At 47.5% G+C, this 19,983-nt stretch overlaps 2 protein-coding genes across 2 annotated transcripts in view; both read right to left on the bottom strand.

Moving 5' to 3' along the window:
- Positions 1 to 19,983, bottom strand: part of nin (ninein (GSK3B interacting protein)) — an 81,491-nt gene that overhangs the window by 43,518 nt on the left and 17,990 nt on the right. The window contains exon 4 of the mRNA XM_084311087.1: positions 19,538 to 19,740. Within this exon, the coding sequence (XP_084167213.1) occupies positions 19,538 to 19,740 (203 nt within the window). The remainder of the gene's footprint in view (positions 1 to 19,537; positions 19,741 to 19,983) is intronic.
- LOC311225054 (cingulin-like) lies at positions 341 to 16,363 on the bottom strand (the record flags this gene model as incomplete). Its single annotated transcript, XM_084310264.1, is given in 4 exon segments — positions 341 to 352; positions 7,136 to 7,465; positions 7,467 to 7,556; positions 16,358 to 16,363. Coding segments are annotated over 4 exon segments (438 nt in total).

The following is a 19,983-nucleotide window of genomic DNA, read 5'->3' as shown; positions in this document are numbered from 1 at the left end:
ATTACAGCCGGCTTGTGGGAGGCATGGCCAAACAGAGTTCGAGACAGGGGAGGGTAGAATTGGACGATACGAAATTGGGATAGAAAATGGGAGAAAAAGTAGATACAAAAAAATAAAGGTTTGAAGAGAAGACTTGAGAAAACGGGTGACAGAGAGAATCCTCTCACTGAACTCCCGCAGGTGAAATGAGCCTCTTTCTCATGTGATCGTCAGCATTTTTTTTTTTTTAAACGCAACATCTTGAAATTGGTCAAGGTCGAGATGCTGCGCAGGGGGTGTCGGGACACGTTGACAAGAAGCACAAAGAGCGCTATTGTGACGGCACGAGCCCTGAGGGGGGTCAGGGGTCAAACTAGGAATGGTGATTACAATAAGACAATCAGGGCATTCATATATATAGCTGCAGAGACGTCCTCTTGTTTTTTTCGGAGGAGTCCACAAAGCAACACGCTCTTCTTCTGATGTCCACAGGTCGCCTTCTAGCCACAACCCTCCCGTCTTTGGTAAATGGTGCATTTTATATAGAAGCTTTTATCCAAATCGCTTTACAATTTTGTTCCTCACGAATCTAATCAAACCGGGAACCTTCCGATAACCAGACGACCGCTCTACCTCCTGAGCCACCTGTCGCCCTCTTTGGCAAGGGAACTATAAAAGAAGGAAGGGTCATCACATCACTGTGTGTGTGTGTGTGTGAATGCACAAGTGTGCCAAGTGTGGAAACTTTCAGTTGAATGGGATCAGCCATCTCCTCGTTTATGACATTTATGTCATTTAAACAGTTACCTCCGTTTGTCATCAATCATCTGCAATTTGTTGCATTGTTGAGTAGCTAACGTTTGATATATTGGTTGATGTATATTTCCTCAAATAGCTTATTGTTGAGTACCGGTCGTAAACCGAGGTCAGATTGATTATCCCATAACTCATTGGTCCGAATCCCAGCTTCAAGCAGCGTCCTGCGAAGTTTGGGACGTCTAGGACTCAATTGTGTCTATAAACTTCAGGGCTTAAACTCAGCCGACCTCGGCTCACACACAGACACCCCCCCGTCCCCTCCAGTCATACAGTTGATGGATTGGAGTTGCGGGGTGTATTTACTTTATTCTATTTTAATCTATTCGGTTGGCCGTAGAGTTTACTTTTATTTATTTTGCTTTAATCTACTAGGTTGGCCGTATTACCACTGTATGGCTTTACTTGATAATCCCATTATACAGTACACGTATTATCACTGTATGGCATTACGTGATAAAACCAGGTTTATCAAAGTCCACTTTTAGTCCTTAATGCATAATCATATGTCTCCTTTTACTCTACACGTATTAAAGCCATACTTCTAGTTTGCCTTAATGCATAATCATATGTCTCCTTTTACTCTACACGTATTATCACTGTATGGCATTACGTGATAAAACCAGGCTTGCCGAACCCTCCTTTAGTCCTTAATGCAGGGGTAAAGCCACTTATTCTATTTTACATTATTAATAAAAAATGCATGGGGTGAAGCCACTTATTCTATTTTACATTATTAATCAAAAATGCATGGGGTGAAGTTACAAGGCTAAACACATTTCATGCTTACCCGGTCGTCTGGTCCGAAGAAAGGATACAAATCATATGTATAAAGAGGTAATTTTAATTAGAAAAAGCTAGTTACAAGAAGATACTGAAGTGGAAAAGTGTCCATTTCAGTTAAAATATGCACAGAACAAAACATCTCATCTCTGCACGGCTAGTGCCCCGTGTCTGGCAGCAGGATCTCCATTCAGTTTAAAATAAGCAGAAAACAGAACATCTCATCTCTGCATGGTTCGTGCCCCGTGTCTGGCAGCAGGATCTCCATTTCTCTAAAAAGTCTGATCTGGCACGGCTTGTGCCTCTTCCTATCTCTCCAGCTCAGTGTAAAAATCTCTGCCTTTCTCTCGCCAGTTGGCCCTTATAAAGCCCCCAGATCTCTTCTGCTTATTGGTCCAAATACAGCGCTGTCACCGTGATGTCATTTCACCAGCCAGTCAATGCACGGCTCGTGGGGACTGGCTCTCCTCCCATTTTTGTCATTACCTCTACTGGGAAAACCCCATTTACCTCAGAACATGAATGCCTCTTTGTTGGAGAAGTAACAGATTACTTTCTTCTGGGAAAAACCCCATTACGTCATTTAAACATGTATGCCTGTCTGCTCTGCTTCCTCACTGCAAGGGTTAACTCTGCACGTACATGGGCCTCTCTCGTTCTGACAGTAAGAGAAGAAGACGAGGCAGACTGCCGTAATATACAGTACATAGCCTAACACATACATATACAGATATATACAGATATACATACATATACATGTACAATACAGTACTCATATACTTTAAACACTGATTGATCACACATCATATATGTATTTTGTAGTTTAAGGCCAGTTCTCTCTTCTGCTCTCATCTCTGTGCTCGTCTCGCTCGGAGCTGTCTCTCAAGGTCACATTCTTAAGGGGCCCCTTTCATTTCTGACTTACTCTAACAGTAAGAGAAACAGGCATAACAGGCAAGGGTTATGATACCTTCTGTAGGTATTATAACCTATAACATATAATTAATATAGCATTATATATATATACCTTTATACCAACAGTATATATGTTTCCATAATTATTACATGTGAAAAATAGTTTATACGGCTATAGTGGCCCCTCTCTTCTCCACTCCTTTCTGACTGGGCATTACCAGCCCAGGCCTAGATACTTGTTCAAAGCGTATATGCATATATATACGTATACACATATATATGTATATATATATATATATGAATACATATCACATCTAGACACCTACAGTAACATATGCCTAGATTTAAAACAGATATATACAATAAACCTATTAAATCATACAAGGGACAGAGAGAACAGGATGTCATTTATACAAAGTGTCACTCGTTGACTGGTGGCACTTAAAATGTGTTTACACATAACGTGTTTCTATTCCATTGTCCAGGAAGAATCTACAGACATTCCCCATAATCATATAAGATCAGGATGTCATACCCAGTGTCACTTAGTTGGCTGTGACACTTTACACCCCCTCTGTCATCCTGGTCGGTCATTTTCCATTGTCTTAATAGCGTCTGTACTGGGGGACGAGATGGCGATTGTGGGGTCACGTGGCTGTGACTCTCCACACCCCCTCTGCCATCTTGGTACCTTGTTACCCTGGTAGCCGGTGGGAAGACTTGCATCTGTTGTTCCCTGGCTGGACGGCTCGACAGGATAGGGGTCACGTTGTTGCTTGGTATCCGGCGGGAAGACTTGCATCTGTTGTTCCCGGCCGATGCACCCAGGTTGTTGTCGTCTTCGTCATCTTGGTCATCTTGGTCATCTTGGTCATCTTGGGGTCACCTTGGTCATCTTGGGGTCACCCCCTCTGACCTCTTGGATCTCTCCCATAGTTTGGGGCAGGTTGATTTGTCACTTCTCGGGCGACCCCCACGGGTCCCCGAGAATTGTAGCAGCAGTCCTCTATTGAAGTGTGGTTGGCCTGGTCTTGTGACCCTGTCCGTAGGCCTCGCAGGACATCACAGATACAGTCCACAGAGGACTCATTTCTTTTCTCTCTTTCAGGTCCATTCAGGGCTCTCGTCGCCCTGTAACCCGGGTCCAGGCCGATGTCTCTCTGTCCGGTCTGGGAGGTCTAGGAGGTCTGGGAGGTCTGGGAGGTCTGGGAGGTCTGGGAGGTCTGGGAGGTCTAGATGAGGACCTTGAGGATGCTCTGGAGCTTGACCTATCCCGGTCTTCCTCCATTTCCGATTTCTGACCTGAGTCAGTATATTCCTTCTTGCCATTCGCTGCGTCGTCCGCTGACTCCGGGGGACCCCCCCCCCTTGTCTAAGAATGCGGCACTGGTTCAGGTTTTGTCCCTTTACCAGCGCACCTTTACCAGCGCACATTGTTCACAGGCCTTTCGGACTGTTATCGCTCTTTGTTTGGCTTTATGTATGAGAATGTTGTTAGTTCTCAGGTATACCAACATCCTCCTACTTCCGGCATGTCCAAGGTTATCATATACCTGTCTGATCATGTGAGCAGCCTCGTCCTGTTAGCAATGGCTAGTTAGCCTGCTATTCGCTCCTATTCGCAATGGCTATTTCAGCCTGCTCGCAATGGCTATTTCAGCCTGCTATTCGCAATGGCTATTTCAGCCTGCTATTTGCAATGGCTATTTCAGCCTGCTATTCGCAATGGCTATTTCAGCCTGCTATTCGCAATGGCTATTTCAGCCTGCTATTCACAAAGTAGAGTTTTTTCTACTTAAGTTCTGACTTTAAGTAAGCATTTAGTTACTTCAAGTTCAAGTGACTTTAGGGCTCCCTAGCCCTATTAGTCGCGAGTAAACGCCACTTCAAGTGGTTTCTTATGAACCCTCTCTTGTTCCTGATAGATTTTTTACCTCTTAGGCTGTCTGCTGCGCTTTGCAGACCTCTACGTCACTCATTGTTCCAGATCTCGAGCACTTAGGAGGAGTCTTGGTTGGAGAGGATTGCTTGCTGATAAGATCACACTTGAGTAAGGTTTTAACTCAAATCTGTAATAAATTTTACTCCAGAGGCCCCTGACCGCAGTTATTTCAGTTCATATTCTTTCGGCTTTTGATACCTATTCAATTAGCATAAAGCCCAACTCACGAATGTTCTAAGCCCCAGAACCTCCAATCCGTTTTGACAGACCTATAAACCAGTGACTCGGCCGCCTAAGCACCACAGCGTCCTGTATGCTGAAGCTTCCGAGTCCCCACAAATCTGATAGGCCCGTCAGATATAGAGACCCTGATGCTCGCTCTGTCCCCCCGCGTCAAGGTGCTAAGCTTGATGAGAGTTTGCAGAGTCTCAATTTTTATCCATAGGCGCTGGTGAGTGTACATCTCACGCAGCTGATATGGTTGGTACAGGTGCTAACCTACCAGATGGTAGCTGTCAGGAAATCCCCTTTGCATGAAATAGATTACAAATTCTTTCGTCCTCTCTACTCTGGTTTAGAGAAAAGACGGACATCTTTACAGTATTTGTGTTGAGAAAGCATTTTGACTTGGTCATACAGCATGCATTCCGTCCGTAACTGGTCTCGGGACCATGCTGCGCATTTGGCTGCAAGACGGTTACCACCTGGTACACCGATGAATAGCTTTTCAAGCAGTAAGCCTGATCTTCGCCTAGGCGTTCCACGTATGACTGATTCTGCTGCAACAGTGAGAGACAAGCTCCCGTCTCGCACCTGTGGGATTAGTTTCTCCACCATATTTTCCCCTGGATCTTGACCGGGGATTCTTACTTCCATTTCCATCATTTGGGCCATTGAAGCCCCTTCGGGGACCTCCAGTCCTTTGAGGTGTCTCAAAATGCGAGCGGCCTCCGGGTCATCATAGAGAGGTGACCCATGGAAAATCTGAGCACACTTATGGATATAAGCAGCCTGGGTCTCCCCTCGAAGCATTTCTGGGGCCAGTTTTTTGAGCACTTGGGTTTTGCTTAACAATTCTTGTGCTTTGTTGCTTTCTCCATATTGGGTGCTGTCACGCAGACTCCTGCCTGTATGTGAACTCTCTCCTCTCGGTCGGTAAATGTCTCCGGGAGATTGGGCTAGTATGGAGTGAGGGCTCACTTCCGGTCGGTGTTCCTCTGTGCTGTGTCTCAAAGCTCGGATTGGGCTTATGGACGGGGCCTCGTTCAACCAGTTTCTTTCTCTCCTGGCTATTTCAGCCATGGCCCTGTCTAGCTTGTACACCTGTTCACGTAGTATGTCATAGCCTGCATGTAAGTATGCATGCTTGTATGGTTCTGTTACCCCAGGGTGAGACAACACTTTTTCTGCCACGGGTGACCGGGCTAAGGCCTGAGCCGTTCCCCATCTCACGGGATATGCTGGCATAATATCCCCTGTTTCCTTTCCTTCCAAGTCTCCTTCACTCTCTTCGGAGACGTCCTCCAATCCTGAGCTCCAGGTCAAGCCCGAGGGTGACTGAAAGGTGGTGCCTTTCAGAGTAGGCCCCTTGCCTATAGGTCTCAGTTTGACCGGTTTCGCTCTCTTGTTTCGAGGTCTAGGAGGTTCGCCCCTCGGGTACCGAACTCTCTCCCTAGATCTTGATCGAGATGAAGACTTGGAGGATGCTCTGGAGCTTGACCTATCCCGGTCTCCCTCCATTCCTGAGTCCTGATTTAGATCAGTATACTCCTGTTCGCTACTTGCTGGGTCGTCCCCTGAGTCCGGGGGACGGCCTAGAAGTCTATGGATACTCCTGGCCTGAGATCGCGCAGGTTCCGCCTTTTCAGGTTCGAACGGTACTGTCGGTCTCCTGGGTGTGGATGATCTCCCTCTCTCCGCTGCTCGGGAGGAGTTCTGGGAGTTGGACCTTTCTTGCCTGGGTACGGGTCCCGATCCCTTAGGGTTCGGAGGGGGAGTGAGAGGTACCAATGCAGGCTCATCGTCCTCGTCTTCCTCACCCTCCCCGGCTCTATCCACGGCCAGGGTTATTGACTCATGGTCCCTAGGTTCCATCATGAGACGGATCTCCGTGTGCCCTGCACTCCTTAGGCTTGAGATCGCGCTGATTACGGCTTTCCCCAACCATATGCCTCTTTGGCCATATCCTCGAGACCTGCCCCACATCAGGTTTATGGCTAGTCGGTAGGGCATGTCCTTAGTACCGTGGCCAGCATAGATTTCCCTTTTCTGCAGTAGTTCCTTTATACGGGACACCAGTCTGTCCCAGTTTATGTGTGAGGACTCTATCTCCTTGTATTGGTCTTGACTTAGTGTCACATGGACAATTTTCTCCGCGTGAAACACCTCATAATCACACTCTGTGATTACTGCCTTGCCTGGTTTCAGGGGCTTTTTGGTCCTTTTTTCCATTACCTGTTTCCTCAGGTTTCGGTAGTAAGAGCCTCCTGCCGTTACCATGCTTGTTTCCCATCTACCATAGTTCGTCAATGACGGTCCAGTGAAGGTGAGGATTGACCATGGTGTATCAGAGTTATCGGTCCAGACTGGGTGGTTAGTGACTGTTATGTTTGGTGATTGTCTGTGAGACCTTGTAGATGTCACTCTCACCCCTGAGTGTTCACCACGGGGAGATATATAGGTTGCTCTCGCTTGCCTCACTTCCTCGTGACCACGTGGTCCTGGGCTTATGCACTGCAGGGAGTGATCTCGCTCCTGCAGCTCCTTCAGCTCCTCCTCAAACTCCTCCTTCTCCAGACGAGACTGCAGCAGCTCCTGTTTGGTGCTTCGCAGTTCGTCTCTGGTGGTGTGGAACTGCTCCATCCAGTGGGCACTCTCGTCCCTGCAGTCCTCTAGCTGCTGCTGCAGGGAGCGCACCGAGGTGTTCACACGCTGCCGCTCTGCCTCGATACCTGCCTGAGACTGGGACACCTGCTCCATGCTGCTCCTCAGCCTCTCCATGTCGGTGCTGTACTGCTCCCTGAGGGTCTCGGATCTCCCGGTCGTGCGTGGCCACCTCGTCCTTCAGCGCCCCCTTCAGGGCCGTGAGCTCCCGCTCCCGCTGCCTCAGCGTCTCCTGGAGCTGGAGGTTTTCATCCAGTTAGCATTCAGTTCACTCCTGGCTTGTCAGCCCATGTTCCAGTGAACACGCCGTTTTAGCTAGCGTCACGTAGCCTCGGGCTAGGTAGCCATCCAGGGAACATTCAGTGAACGGTCGTCTTGGCTGCGTGTCACGTAGTCTCCCCTCCTCACAAACAGTATCTTTGGGCTAGGGGAGCCCTCGCCTTTCTGTGAACGGCCGTTTTGGCTTCGCTTCACATCCAGTCTCCCCTCCTTACAAACAGTGTCTTTGGGCTAGGGAGCCCTCGCCTTTCTGTGAACGGCCGTTTTGGCTTCGCTTCACATCCAGTCTCCCCTCCTTACAAACAGTGTCTTTGGGCTAGGGAGCCCTCGCCTTTCTGTGAACGGCCGTTTTGGCTTCGCTTCACATCCAGTCTCCTCTTACAAACAGTGTCTTTGGGCTAGGGAGCCCTCGCCTTTCTGTGAACGGCCGTTTTGGCTTCGCTTCACATCCAGTCTCCCCTTACAAACAGTGTCTTTGGGCTAGGGAGCCCTCGCCTTTCTGTGAACGGCCGTTTTGGCTTCGCTTCACATCCAGTCTCCCCTTACAAACAGTGTCTTTGGGCTAGGGAGCCCTCGCCTTTCTGTGAACGGCCGTTTTGGCTTCGCTTCACATCCAGTCTCCCCTTACAAACAGTGTCTTTGGGCTAGGGAGCCCTCGCCTTTCTGTGAACGGCCGTTTTGGCTTCGCTTCACATCCAGTCTCCCCTTACAAACAGTGTCTTTGGGCTAGGGAGCCCTCGCCTTTCTGTGAACGGCCGTTTTGGCTTCGCTTCACATCCAGTCTCCCCTCCTTACAAACAGTGTCTTTGGGCTAGGGAGCCCTCGCCTTTCTGTGAACGGCCGTTTTGGCTTCGCTTCACATCCAGTCTCCCCTCCTTACAAACAGTGTCTTTGGGCTAGGGAGCCCTCGCCTTTCTGTGAACGGTCGTTTTGACTTCGCTTCACATCCAGCTCCCCCTCCTTACAAACAGTGTCTTTGGGCTAGGGAGCCCTCGCCTTTCTGTGAACGGCCGTTTTGGCTTCGCTTCACATCCAGTCTCCCCTCCTTACAAACAGTGTCTTTGGGCTAGGGAGCCCTCGCCTTTCTGTGAACGGCCGTTTTGGCTTCGCTTCACATCCAGTCTCCTCTTACAAACAGTGTCTTTGGGCTAGGGAGCCCTCGCCTTTCTGTGAACGGCCGTTTTGGCTTCGCTTCACATCCAGTCTCCCCTTACAAACAGTGTCTTTGGGCTAGGGAGCCCTCGCCTTTCTGTGAACGGCCGTTTTGGCTTCGCTTCACATCCAGTCTCCCCTTACAAACAGTGTCTTTGGGCTAGGGAGCCCTCGCCTTTCTGTGAACGGCCGTTTTGGCTTCGCTTCACATCCAGTCTCCCCTTACAAACAGTGTCTTTGGGCTAGGGAGCCCTCGCCTTTCTGTGAACGGCCGTTTTGGCTTCGCTTCACATCCAGTCTCCCCTTACAAACAGTGTCTTTGGGCTAGGGAGCCCTCGCCTTTCTGTGAACGGCCGTTTTGGCTTCGCTTCACATCCAGTCTCCCCTCCTTACAAACAGTGTCTTTGGGCTAGGGAGCCCTCGCCTTTCTGTGAACGGCCGTTTTGGCTTCGCTTCACATCCAGTCTCCCCTCCTTACAAACAGTGTCTTTGGGCTAGGGAGCCCTCGCCTTTCTGTGAACGGTCGTTTTGACTTCGCTTCACATCCAGCTCCCCCTCCTTACAAACAGTGTCTTTGGGCTAGGGAGCCCTCGCCTTTCTGTGAACGGTCGTTTTGACTTCGCTTCACATCCAGCTCCCCCTCCTTACAAATGGTGTCTTTGGGCTAGGGAGCCCTCGCCTTTCTGTGAACGGTCGTTTTGACTTCGCTTCACATCCAGCTCCCCCTCCTTACAAACGGTGTCTTTGGGCTAGGGAGCCCTCGCCTTGGGTAGGGCCAGTTCGCTTCCTGTGGGCAAAGCACGAAATTATGCTGCACTTGTAACTCCCCCCAGAGCTCTATAAACATTATGTTACCCTTTAGTTGTGAGTAAACGTTGCTTTAATCACCAAGATAGAGCTTTCTATTCATTTGTGATATCCCCGAGTAGAGCCTTCCACTCGAGTCGCCAGTAGAGCTTTCTACTTTAATTTGAGCCAAATCTGTGATTTAATTTTACTCCAGAGGCTTTTGACAGTAGTCCTGTCTTCTTCGGCCGTTTAGCACCTATTTTGGTTAGTATAAATGCCCATCGCCAGGGACGCCATGTTGAGTACCGGTCGTAAACCGAGGTCAGATTGATTATCCCATAACTCATTGGTCCGAATCCCAGCTTCAAGCAGCGTCCTGCGAAGTTTGGGACGTCTAGGACTCAATTGTGTCTATAAACTTCAGGGCTTAAACTCAGCCGACCTCGGCTCACACACAGACACCCCCCCGTCCCCTCCAGTCATACAGTTGATGGATTGGAGTTGCGGGGTGTATTTACTTTATTCTATTTTAATCTATTCGGTTGGCCGTAGAGTTTACTTTTATTTATTTTGCTTTAATCTACTAGGTTGGCCGTATTACCACTGTATGGCTTTACTTGATAATCCCATTATACAGTACACGTATTATCACTGTATGGCATTACGTGATAAAACCAGGTTTATCAAAGTCCACTTTTAGTCCTTAATGCATAATCATATGTCTCCTTTTACTCTACACGTATTAAAGCCATACTTCTAGTTTGCCTTAATGCATAATCATATGTCTCCTTTTACTCTACACGTATTATCACTGTATGGCATTACGTGATAAAACCAGGCTTGCCGAACCCTCCTTTAGTCCTTAATGCAGGGGTAAAGCCACTTATTCTATTTTACATTATTAATAAAAAATGCATGGGGTGAAGCCACTTATTCTATTTTACATTATTAATCAAAAATGCATGGGGTGAAGTTACAAGGCTAAACACATTTCATGCTTACCCGGTCGTCTGGTCCGAAGAAAGGATACAAATCATATGTATAAAGAGGTAATTTTAATTAGAAAAAGCTAGTTACAAGAAGATACTGAAGTGGAAAAGTGTCCATTTCAGTTAAAATATGCACAGAACAAAACATCTCATCTCTGCACGGCTAGTGCCCCGTGTCTGGCAGCAGGATCTCCATTCAGTTTAAAATAAGCAGAAAACAGAACATCTCATCTCTGCATGGTTCGTGCCCCGTGTCTGGCAGCAGGATCTCCATTTCTCTAAAAAGTCTGATCTGGCACGGCTTGTGCCTCTTCCTATCTCTCCAGCTCAGTGTAAAAATCTCTGCCTTTCTCTCGCCAGTTGGCCCTTATAAAGCCCCCAGATCTCTTCTGCTTATTGGTCCAAATACAGCGCTGTCACCGTGATGTCATTTCACCAGCCAGTCAATGCACGGCTCGTGGGGACTGGCTCTCCTCCCATTTTTGTCATTACCTCTACTGGGAAAACCCCATTTACCTCAGAACATGAATGCCTCTTTGTTGGAGAAGTAACAGATTACTTTCTTCTGGGAAAAACCCCATTACGTCATTTAAACATGTATGCCTGTCTGCTCTGCTTCCTCACTGCAAGGGTTAACTCTGCACGTACATGGGCCTCTCTCGTTCTGACAGTAAGAGAAGAAGACGAGGCAGACTGCCGTAATATACAGTACATAGCCTAACACATACATATACAGATATATACAGATATACATACATATACATGTACAATACAGTACTCATATACTTTAAACACTGATTGATCACACATCATATATGTATTTTGTAGTTTAAGGCCAGTTCTCTCTTCTGCTCTCATCTCTGTGCTCGTCTCGCTCGGAGCTGTCTCTCAAGGTCACATTCTTAAGGGGCCCCTTTCATTTCTGACTTACTCTAACAGTAAGAGAAACAGGCATAACAGGCAAGGGTTATGATACCTTCTGTAGGTATTATAACCTATAACATATAATTAATATAGCATTATATATATATACCTTTATACCAACAGTATATATGTTTCCATAATTATTACATGTGAAAAATAGTTTATACGGCTATAGTGGCCCCTCTCTTCTCCACTCCTTTCTGACTGGGCATTACCAGCCCAGGCCTAGATACTTGTTCAAAGCGTATATGCATATATATACGTATACACATATATATGTATATATATATATATATGAATACATATCACATCTAGACACCTACAGTAACATATGCCTAGATTTAAAACAGATATATACAATAAACCTATTAAATCATACAAGGGACAGAGAGAACAGGATGTCATTTATACAAAGTGTCACTCGTTGACTGGTGGCACTTAAAATGTGTTTACACATAACGTGTTTCTATTCCATTGTCCAGGAAGAATCTACAGACATTCCCCATAATCATATAAGATCAGGATGTCATACCCAGTGTCACTTAGTTGGCTGTGACACTTTACACTTATATAATTTGCTTCTCACTGCATCTCCCATAGGCTTCAATAGTACTGGCACAAAAGTCTGGCACCAGGCAGAGCATAGGACGCTGGTATTCTGACGGAATGCCTCTTCCTTCTTTTATAGTATCCTCGGTCGGACGGACCGTATAGAAATGACTAGGGGTGTAACGATGCGACCTCACAACGATTAATTTCTATTACGATTCTTCAGGCAACGATTCAATGCATCATGAAATCTCTTCATTTGACCACGATTCGATTCGATTAACTTTCTATAAATTCAGTTAATCAGTTAATTCCCCAATAAATTTTGAATACACAAATGTGGCTGGGGGAACTGATCACTCAGCATGAATGGACTATAGGTCAATAAAAACAATACAAAAAAGAATCATTAATCATTTTGATTAATCAATGCATCGCTACACCCCTAGAAATGACAGTTTCTACATCCCACCCTTTTAAAAAAAAGGGACCTAAAGTAATTGGACAAACTAACAAACATAAATCAAATTGTCACTTTTATACTAGGTTGCAAATCCTTTGTAGTGGATGACAGCCTGATGTCTGGAACCCACAGACATCACCAGACGCTGGGTTTCGTGCCTGGTGATGCTCTGCCGGGCCTCTACTGCGACAGTCTTCAGTTCCTGCTCGTTCTTAGGGCGTTTTCCAAGTAAAATGTTCCAAATTTCCAATTTCAAGTCCGTCGTGGTGGTGTACAGAGTCAAAATTGTGAAAATTGTGTCAACATCCAAATATTTATGGACTCGACTGTAATCGCTTTCTTTTCCGACAACCAATTAAAAGATGTTGTTGTACTAAAAACATCCCCATCTCAAAACTCAAAGTTTGCTGTGCTTGTCTAGAAAAATGAAAGGAGGGGGGGGGCGTGTGTTTACTGGGGTGTGCCCAATTGTGATCGAGTCCAGCCCCCGACGGGCGTAGGGAGGCCCATCTATTGTTTGGGGCGGGGGGGGGGCGAATAAAGAACAGATGGGAGACTCCGCGAGTGGTTTCGTTCGCGACACCGTGTATAGGAATCTGAGGGAGGGGTTACGGGGGGAGGGGAGGGTTCATTGTCTCTCCGTCAACCCAGTCATCCCTCCTCCCAACGCCGATGCCTCCAGTCTCCCTGGCAAGAGCTCCCCTGACCCCTTCTCCATCTGCTGGTTCCACAAGGCCGGACATTGTTGGACGCGGCAGCCTAGATTAGTCAATACCGAGACACGCTTCGGCCCAGAAACACCGTCTCAAATAATGTTTCGTAGATGGAGGGGGGGGGGGGGGGGGGGGTGGGGGGGGGGGGGGGGGGCTTATAGGGGCCGATAAGACAGGCAGACAATGGGGATAATACCAACACGATCCATCCATGCAGAGCACCGTCGCCATTATGCAAGTTTCCCTGACCAGTTGGTCACCATTAATCCTGACTCTGCACATGGTTAAGTCCCTTTCAGGGCTAGTTTCAATACTGATTTCCATTGTGGATGATCAACGTCAAAAGAAAGTGTGTGTGTGTGTGTGTGTCTGTGTGTGTGTTTGTGTGTGTAGGCCAAGGCGACAAGGACCTTAACACTTTGGACGCCATACCCGATGATAGTCGGGTTAACTCGCAGACGCTTGGTCGCCAAACCTGAGTATAGTCGGGTTTTCATCGTTATTTCTTTTATTCGATATTTCCATTCATTACAGGCACACGGACGTCAGGGTTAACATGGGGGATCATCCTGGGATCACCAAAGTGCAATACCGGCTGCATCCTCCCAGGCGGCGGTATCGAGCACCCTTTGAAACCTTGTATCCTGGGCTGTGCGTCGATCTGGGCTGTGTCCGGTCTGATTTTTCCTTGTCGGGCAAGGGAAGCGGTTATAGCGATCGGATTGAGAAGCGTCAAATGCTCCAGATGGATTATGTGTGGCGGATTATGTTGGCGACATGATCGACACCAATACTGGGACTCGCAATCAGATAATTGGAATATTCTTTTTGGGGTACATCCTAGTCAAGGTAAGGGTTATATGATATCAATCTTGCGTTGCTCAAAGCATGCCTTCAACCCGATCACAACATCTGTGTGTAACGTTAGTCCACAACGTATTCCGTTGGCGATGATCAAAGCATCAAAAAACAACCCCACCCTTTCATGCATTCATGAAGGAACATAATACCTATCATATGCATTTGATTTTTTAATTGTAGCGTGTGTAGGGACGAAACGCCAATGGATTTAGTATAATACAAGTTGCAGGCTATAACCAGCCTCCCAGGAATTACCCTAGACCGCTCTAAAACCATACTTATATTCACCACGGTATAAAACGGGAATGTATGGATGAAAAAATTATTTCTTTCAAATGTCAAATGGGCCATAGTATTCTATCCATAGCTATAATATAGAATATTTATAGCCCTGCAAACATCGCCACGTATTCCTATACTTAAAGCGTTGGCCTTTTTAACCACACATCACGCATATCGCTCCGGCACTGATTGAGTTAAGGTGAACCTGCTTAAAAAAGGGGAACGTCACCCAATTTAAGAAGTTCTTCCGTTCCCCAGGACAGTTCAGTCAGTATTTTTTATTTTTTTTTATCTACTTTTTTCTCCTCCTTTTTTCTGAATTTTTCTCCCATCCCAATTTAGTCATTATGCCAATTCCCCCGACCCCACCCCCCCTTTCCTGGCCGTTGCGCGCATTTTCCCCCCACTTGCCGGTCTAGGGAGGGTTGAAGCCTATCACATGTCTCCTCCGATACATGTGGAGGCAGCCAGCCGCTTCTTTTCACCTGACAGCGAGGACTCTCATTGGGTGAGTGTAACGCGTGGGAGGATCACACTACCTCACCCAGATCCCTTCCTCGCTGAGCAGACGCCCCGACCGACCTGTATGAGTCGCTGTTTACAACGACCAGGACCCACCCCACCGGCTTCCCACCCGCTGACACTGCCAATTGTGTCAGTATGGACGACCGATCAAGCCGGAGGCACCGCTGGCAGCTGGATTCGATCCCACTGTCTCTGCGGTGGTAGGCAGACGCTTAGTCCGCTGCGCTACCTGGCCGCACCTTCAGTCAGTATTTATGAACGCACACCACTCACTCCTAAAGCTAGAAATTAGAGAGCGAGCCCTCCAATCTGTGATGTCACTGGAATGTCAAATCTGGGGGCTGCTCCATAGACAATGAATGGGGCTCTTGACTTTATGACGCCATAAAATGATTGTGTGAGGTCTTACCCCCCCAAATGAGGTTTAAATTCTAGCATAAACAAAATTAAAACCTCATTAGAGCTCACACAAACCTTTTGTGGGCTCGTAAATCCAGAGCCCCATTAATTTCCTATGGAGCAGTGAAGGGTTCTCTCTCTTCAGCAGGGAGCGGTACGTTGCGTGTTCACAAACACCGACTGAAGCGTCCTTGGGCACAGAGAGAGGAACACGTGTGGATTCTTAAAAAACGGGTGGCGTTCCCCTTTAAGTCAAAAGCACTTTCTACCGCGACGGTAAGAGCGGGATTATCCCAGAGAAGGCTCTGCAGGATCAGAGCCTCTGATCAGAGCCTCCATGCTGAGGGGCCAGCTGTGCAGGCGGCCTGTCGGATCAACGCTACCATACTCTGTGTGGACCAGGCTAATGACCTAGTGACCCCTGCTGCAGAGAAATACAGGGTTTGAATGGCTACTAGTTAGTACGGTGGTTCTGGGGCTGTGTGTGACCCAAATGCTTCGATGCGCTGCCATGGTAATTCCCTTCATATTTAGCATTTTTAGATTAGATGCTAGATTATATATTGTAACTATATTTATTGTAGGGCAAATATAACAGAGGGCATACATTTACATTTTACATTTACATTTAGTCATTTAGCTGACGCTTTTATCCAAAGCGACTTACAAGTTCTGTACGACAAGTCATCAGGAAGGATACAACTCTATCAGCTGAGTAACAATATTCATCAAAGTGTTGCGTGTTACAGTGTAGGTTAGTTTATTAGGACAAGTGCATGACAGTAAGGTTAGTTAGGGTTAGATTTTTATTTTTATTATTATATATATTTTTTAATTTTATTTCAGATAATGGTTGAAGAAGTGAGTCTTTAGTCGACGGCGAAAGATTGGACGGGATTCGGCTGTCCTAACTGGGGTGGGTAGTTCATTCCACCATTGTGGGGCAAGGACTGAGAATAGGCGACTTCTCTTTGATGACCCTCCGGGAGCTTGGATAGGAGTAGGTCTGAGGCGGCCAGAAGATGCAGAGCGTAGGGGTCTTGAGGGTGTGTAGTTAGAGACCATTGACCAGAGGTAGGCGGGAGCGGTTCCCTTTGCTGCACGGTATACATACCCTCATCTTGCACCTTCACCTTTTTACACTGCTTACTTGCCCATACACGCATGTCCAGAGTTAATTATATTGTTGTTTACACTGCCTATTTCTATTAAATTTTTATTTGTACTTCTCCACTGTACTATAATTCTATGACCTGTAACCATGTCTTCTACTACCTGTACCTCCCCTCCCCCCTCCTGATATGATGCCTGAATTTCCCCAAGGGGATCAATAAAGAAATATCTTATTCAATGTCAAAATATATGTCTAAAATATGTCTACATTATAAGAATGGGCAAAACTCACAGACTTGATATTCGATAGTCACTGGGAACTATTCAATTATCGCGATATATTTTAATAATCGATATCGATTGATAATACAAAAAATAATATCAATAAATTTTTTTTGTTTTCGTTTTTGACCTGCAACAGGGCAGTTTTTAAACCAGAGCCAGTGGACAGACTTGTCTTTCTTGCCTGCAACTTAAAGTAATGGCTTTGTTTGTCCAAATGACAATATTGACCAAATTGAGATTTATTTTTCTCTTGTCCATTTATTTTGTTTGCTTTTTAATTTAAAATACAGTTTGAAACCGTCTGTACACAGTAGGCTATGTGTGCTAGCAGAACTAGACTCCAGTCACGAGTCACAGTGCACATGTACGGTGGTTTGTCCACCAACAAAGCGCCAAAAGATAGAAAAGAAACTAGCAGAGCCAGAACTGTTCAACTCCTCTGGAGCCACAGCCAGCAGAGAAGCCCGTTTACTTTAGCTTTTAAACCAGCTGCAGCCTGAGAACTGGAGTGTGAGGGGCTGTAACACTAAAGATGGCGGCAACGACAAAGAATAGCTGCAAAATAAACATACATCTGTTGTTTTAAAATTTTATACTTATAACAATATCGAGTCATATGATAACATTATCATATCGTTATATCATTTTTGGCCATATCGCCCAGCCCTACAAGAGGGGTTGTGTTGTTGAAAACGAACTAACTCTACTACCTGGTCTGCCCCGTGCTCTCCGGCCTGCCTGGGCATGGAGATGTACATGTATATTTCTCTCACTCACTCACTCACTCACTCACTCACTCACTCACTCACTCACTCACACACTCACACACTCACACACTCACACACTCACACACTCACACACTCACACACTCACACACTCACACACTCACACACTCACACACTCACACACTCACACACTCACACACACACACACACACACACACACACACAAGGTGCAAAGTTCACAGAGTCCCATTCTTCTGAATTTAAAACAGCAGTGTCACCCGCTACAATGTGCATTAACGACTTAAATCAGTTCCCACTGATGCCGTTATTTGCGCCATGCATTTTAATTACTTTACGCAACCGAGTACAACACTAAGTAGCAGCAATTAAATCCGGAAACAGTGTTTCTCAACCAGGGGTCCGGGGACCCTCCAGGGGTGGCCCTAATGTGTACCGGGGGACCAGGGACCCTCCAGGGGTGGCCCTAATGTGTACCGGGGGTCCAGGGACCCTCCAGGGGTGGCCCTAATGTGTACCGGGGGTCCAGGGACCCTCCAGGGGTGGCCCTAATGTGTACCGGGGGTCCAGGGACCCTCCAGGGGTGGCCCTAATGTGTACCGGGGGTCCAGGGACCCTCCAGGGGTGGCCCTAATGTGTACCGGGGGTCCGGGGACCCTCCAGGGGTGGCCCTAATGTGTACCGGGGGTCCGGGGACCCTCCAGGGGTGGTGGCCCTAATGTGTACCAGGGGTCCAGGGACCCTCCAGGGGTGGCCCTAATGTGTACCAGGGGTCCAGGGACCCTCCAGGGGTGGCCCTAATGTGTACCAGGGGTCCAGGGACCCTCCAGGGGTGGTGGCCCTAATGTGTACCAGGGGTCCAGGGACCCTCCAGGGGTGGTGGCCCTAATGTGTACCAGGGGTCCAGGGACCCTCCAGGGGTGGCCCTAATGTGTACCGGGGGTCCTCCAGGGGTGGCCCTAATGTGCAATAAGAGCCCTTGTGAAACATGTGTAGGGAGCCCTTGTGAAACATGTGTAGGGAGCCCTTGTGAAACATGTGTAGGGAGCCCTTGTGAAACATGTGTAGGGAGCCCTTGTGAAACATGTGTAGGGAGCCCTTGTGAAACATGTGTAGGGAGCCCTTGTGAAACATGTGTAGGGAGCCCTTGTGAAACATGTGTAGGGAGCCCTTGTGGAACATGTGTAGGGAGCCCTTGTGAAACATGTGTAGGGAGCCCTTGTGAAACATGTGTAGGGAGCCCTTGTGAAACATGTGTAGGGAGCCCTTGTGGAACATGTGTAGGGAGCCCTTGTGAAACATGTGTAGGGAGCCCTTGTGAAACATGTGTAGGGAGCCCTTGTGAAACATGTGTAGGGAGCCCTTGTGAAACATGTGTAGGGAGCCCTTGTGAAACATGTGTAGGGAGCCCTTGTGAAACATGTGTAGGGAGCCCTTGTGAAACATGTGTAGGGAGCCCTTGTGAAACATGTGTAGGGAGCCCTTGTGGAACATGTGTAGGGAGCCCTTGTGAAACATGTGTAGGGAGCCCTTGTGAAACATGTGTAGGGAGCCCTTGTGAAACATGTGTAGGGAGCCCTTGTGAAACATGTGTAGGGAGCCCTTGTGAAACATGTGTAGGGAGCCCTTGTGAAACATGTGTAGGGAGCCCTTGTGGAACATGTGTAGGGAGCCCTTGTGAAACATGTGTAGGGAGCCCTTGTGAAACATGTGTAGGGAGCCCTTGTGAAACATGTGTAGGGAGCCCTTGTGAAACATGTGTAGGGAGCCCTTGTGAAACATGTGTAGGGAGCCCTTGTGAAACATGTGTAGGGAGCCCTTGTGAAACATGTGTAGGGAGCCCTTGTGAAACATGTGTAGGGAGCCCTTGTGAAACATGTGTAGGGAGCCCTTGTGAAACATGTGTAGGGAGCCCTTGTGAAACATGTGTAGGGAGGCGTAGACACTACATTTTAAGATTTGCTGGGGCATGCCGCTAAGCTGATTAGCTAAGAATAAACACTGTTGCTTGCTACCAGTCTGTGGCTGCTCAGAAATACGGAACATGCAAGGACAGTGTGGGGGGGGAGACAGAGGACAAGGACAGAGACGGGAAGAGCGAGCCTGCGTCTCTGGACTCACAGCGTGGTACCGGCAAAAGCTCGGAGCCTTACCTCGCGCTTCCTCGGCACGGCCGAATCACCGGTGTCCCCCTCCTCCTCCTCCTCCTCCTCCGCGCCCGCGTCGCCCCCCTCCTCGGCGGGCTCGGCGGCGCTGACCGCGAAGAATTCCGGAACGGGCTCTATGAACTCCGGCGTGGAGCGCCGCCCGTAACGTTTGCTACCTTTCACGAACTTCGGTTGGATCTCGGGCGAATCTGCGGAAGATTAAATGTAAAGGGATGAGAAGGAAGTCCATGTGATCATAAATCACTGAAGCTACAGATGTGTATTGGTGATAATCAAACCGTAAAAAAACAAAAGAGGCCTATTTGGATGTTGGATCCTAATATGAAAGACTGTGTGATTTGATGTTCTATGCCTTGTGTCCGTTTTGCTGCCGTCTATTTTATACTTATTTTATGTCTGTTTTTAGTAAATTGTGCTAATTTTATGCCAAT

This window comes from Notolepis coatsorum (assembly GCF_963971535.1).
Source record: "Notolepis coatsorum genome assembly, chromosome: 3".
NCBI classification, from domain to species: domain Eukaryota; kingdom Metazoa; phylum Chordata; class Actinopteri; order Aulopiformes; family Paralepididae; genus Notolepis; species Notolepis coatsorum.
Note: the sequence above shows the minus strand (reverse complement) of the source record. Positions and strands in the feature narration are given on the sequence as shown.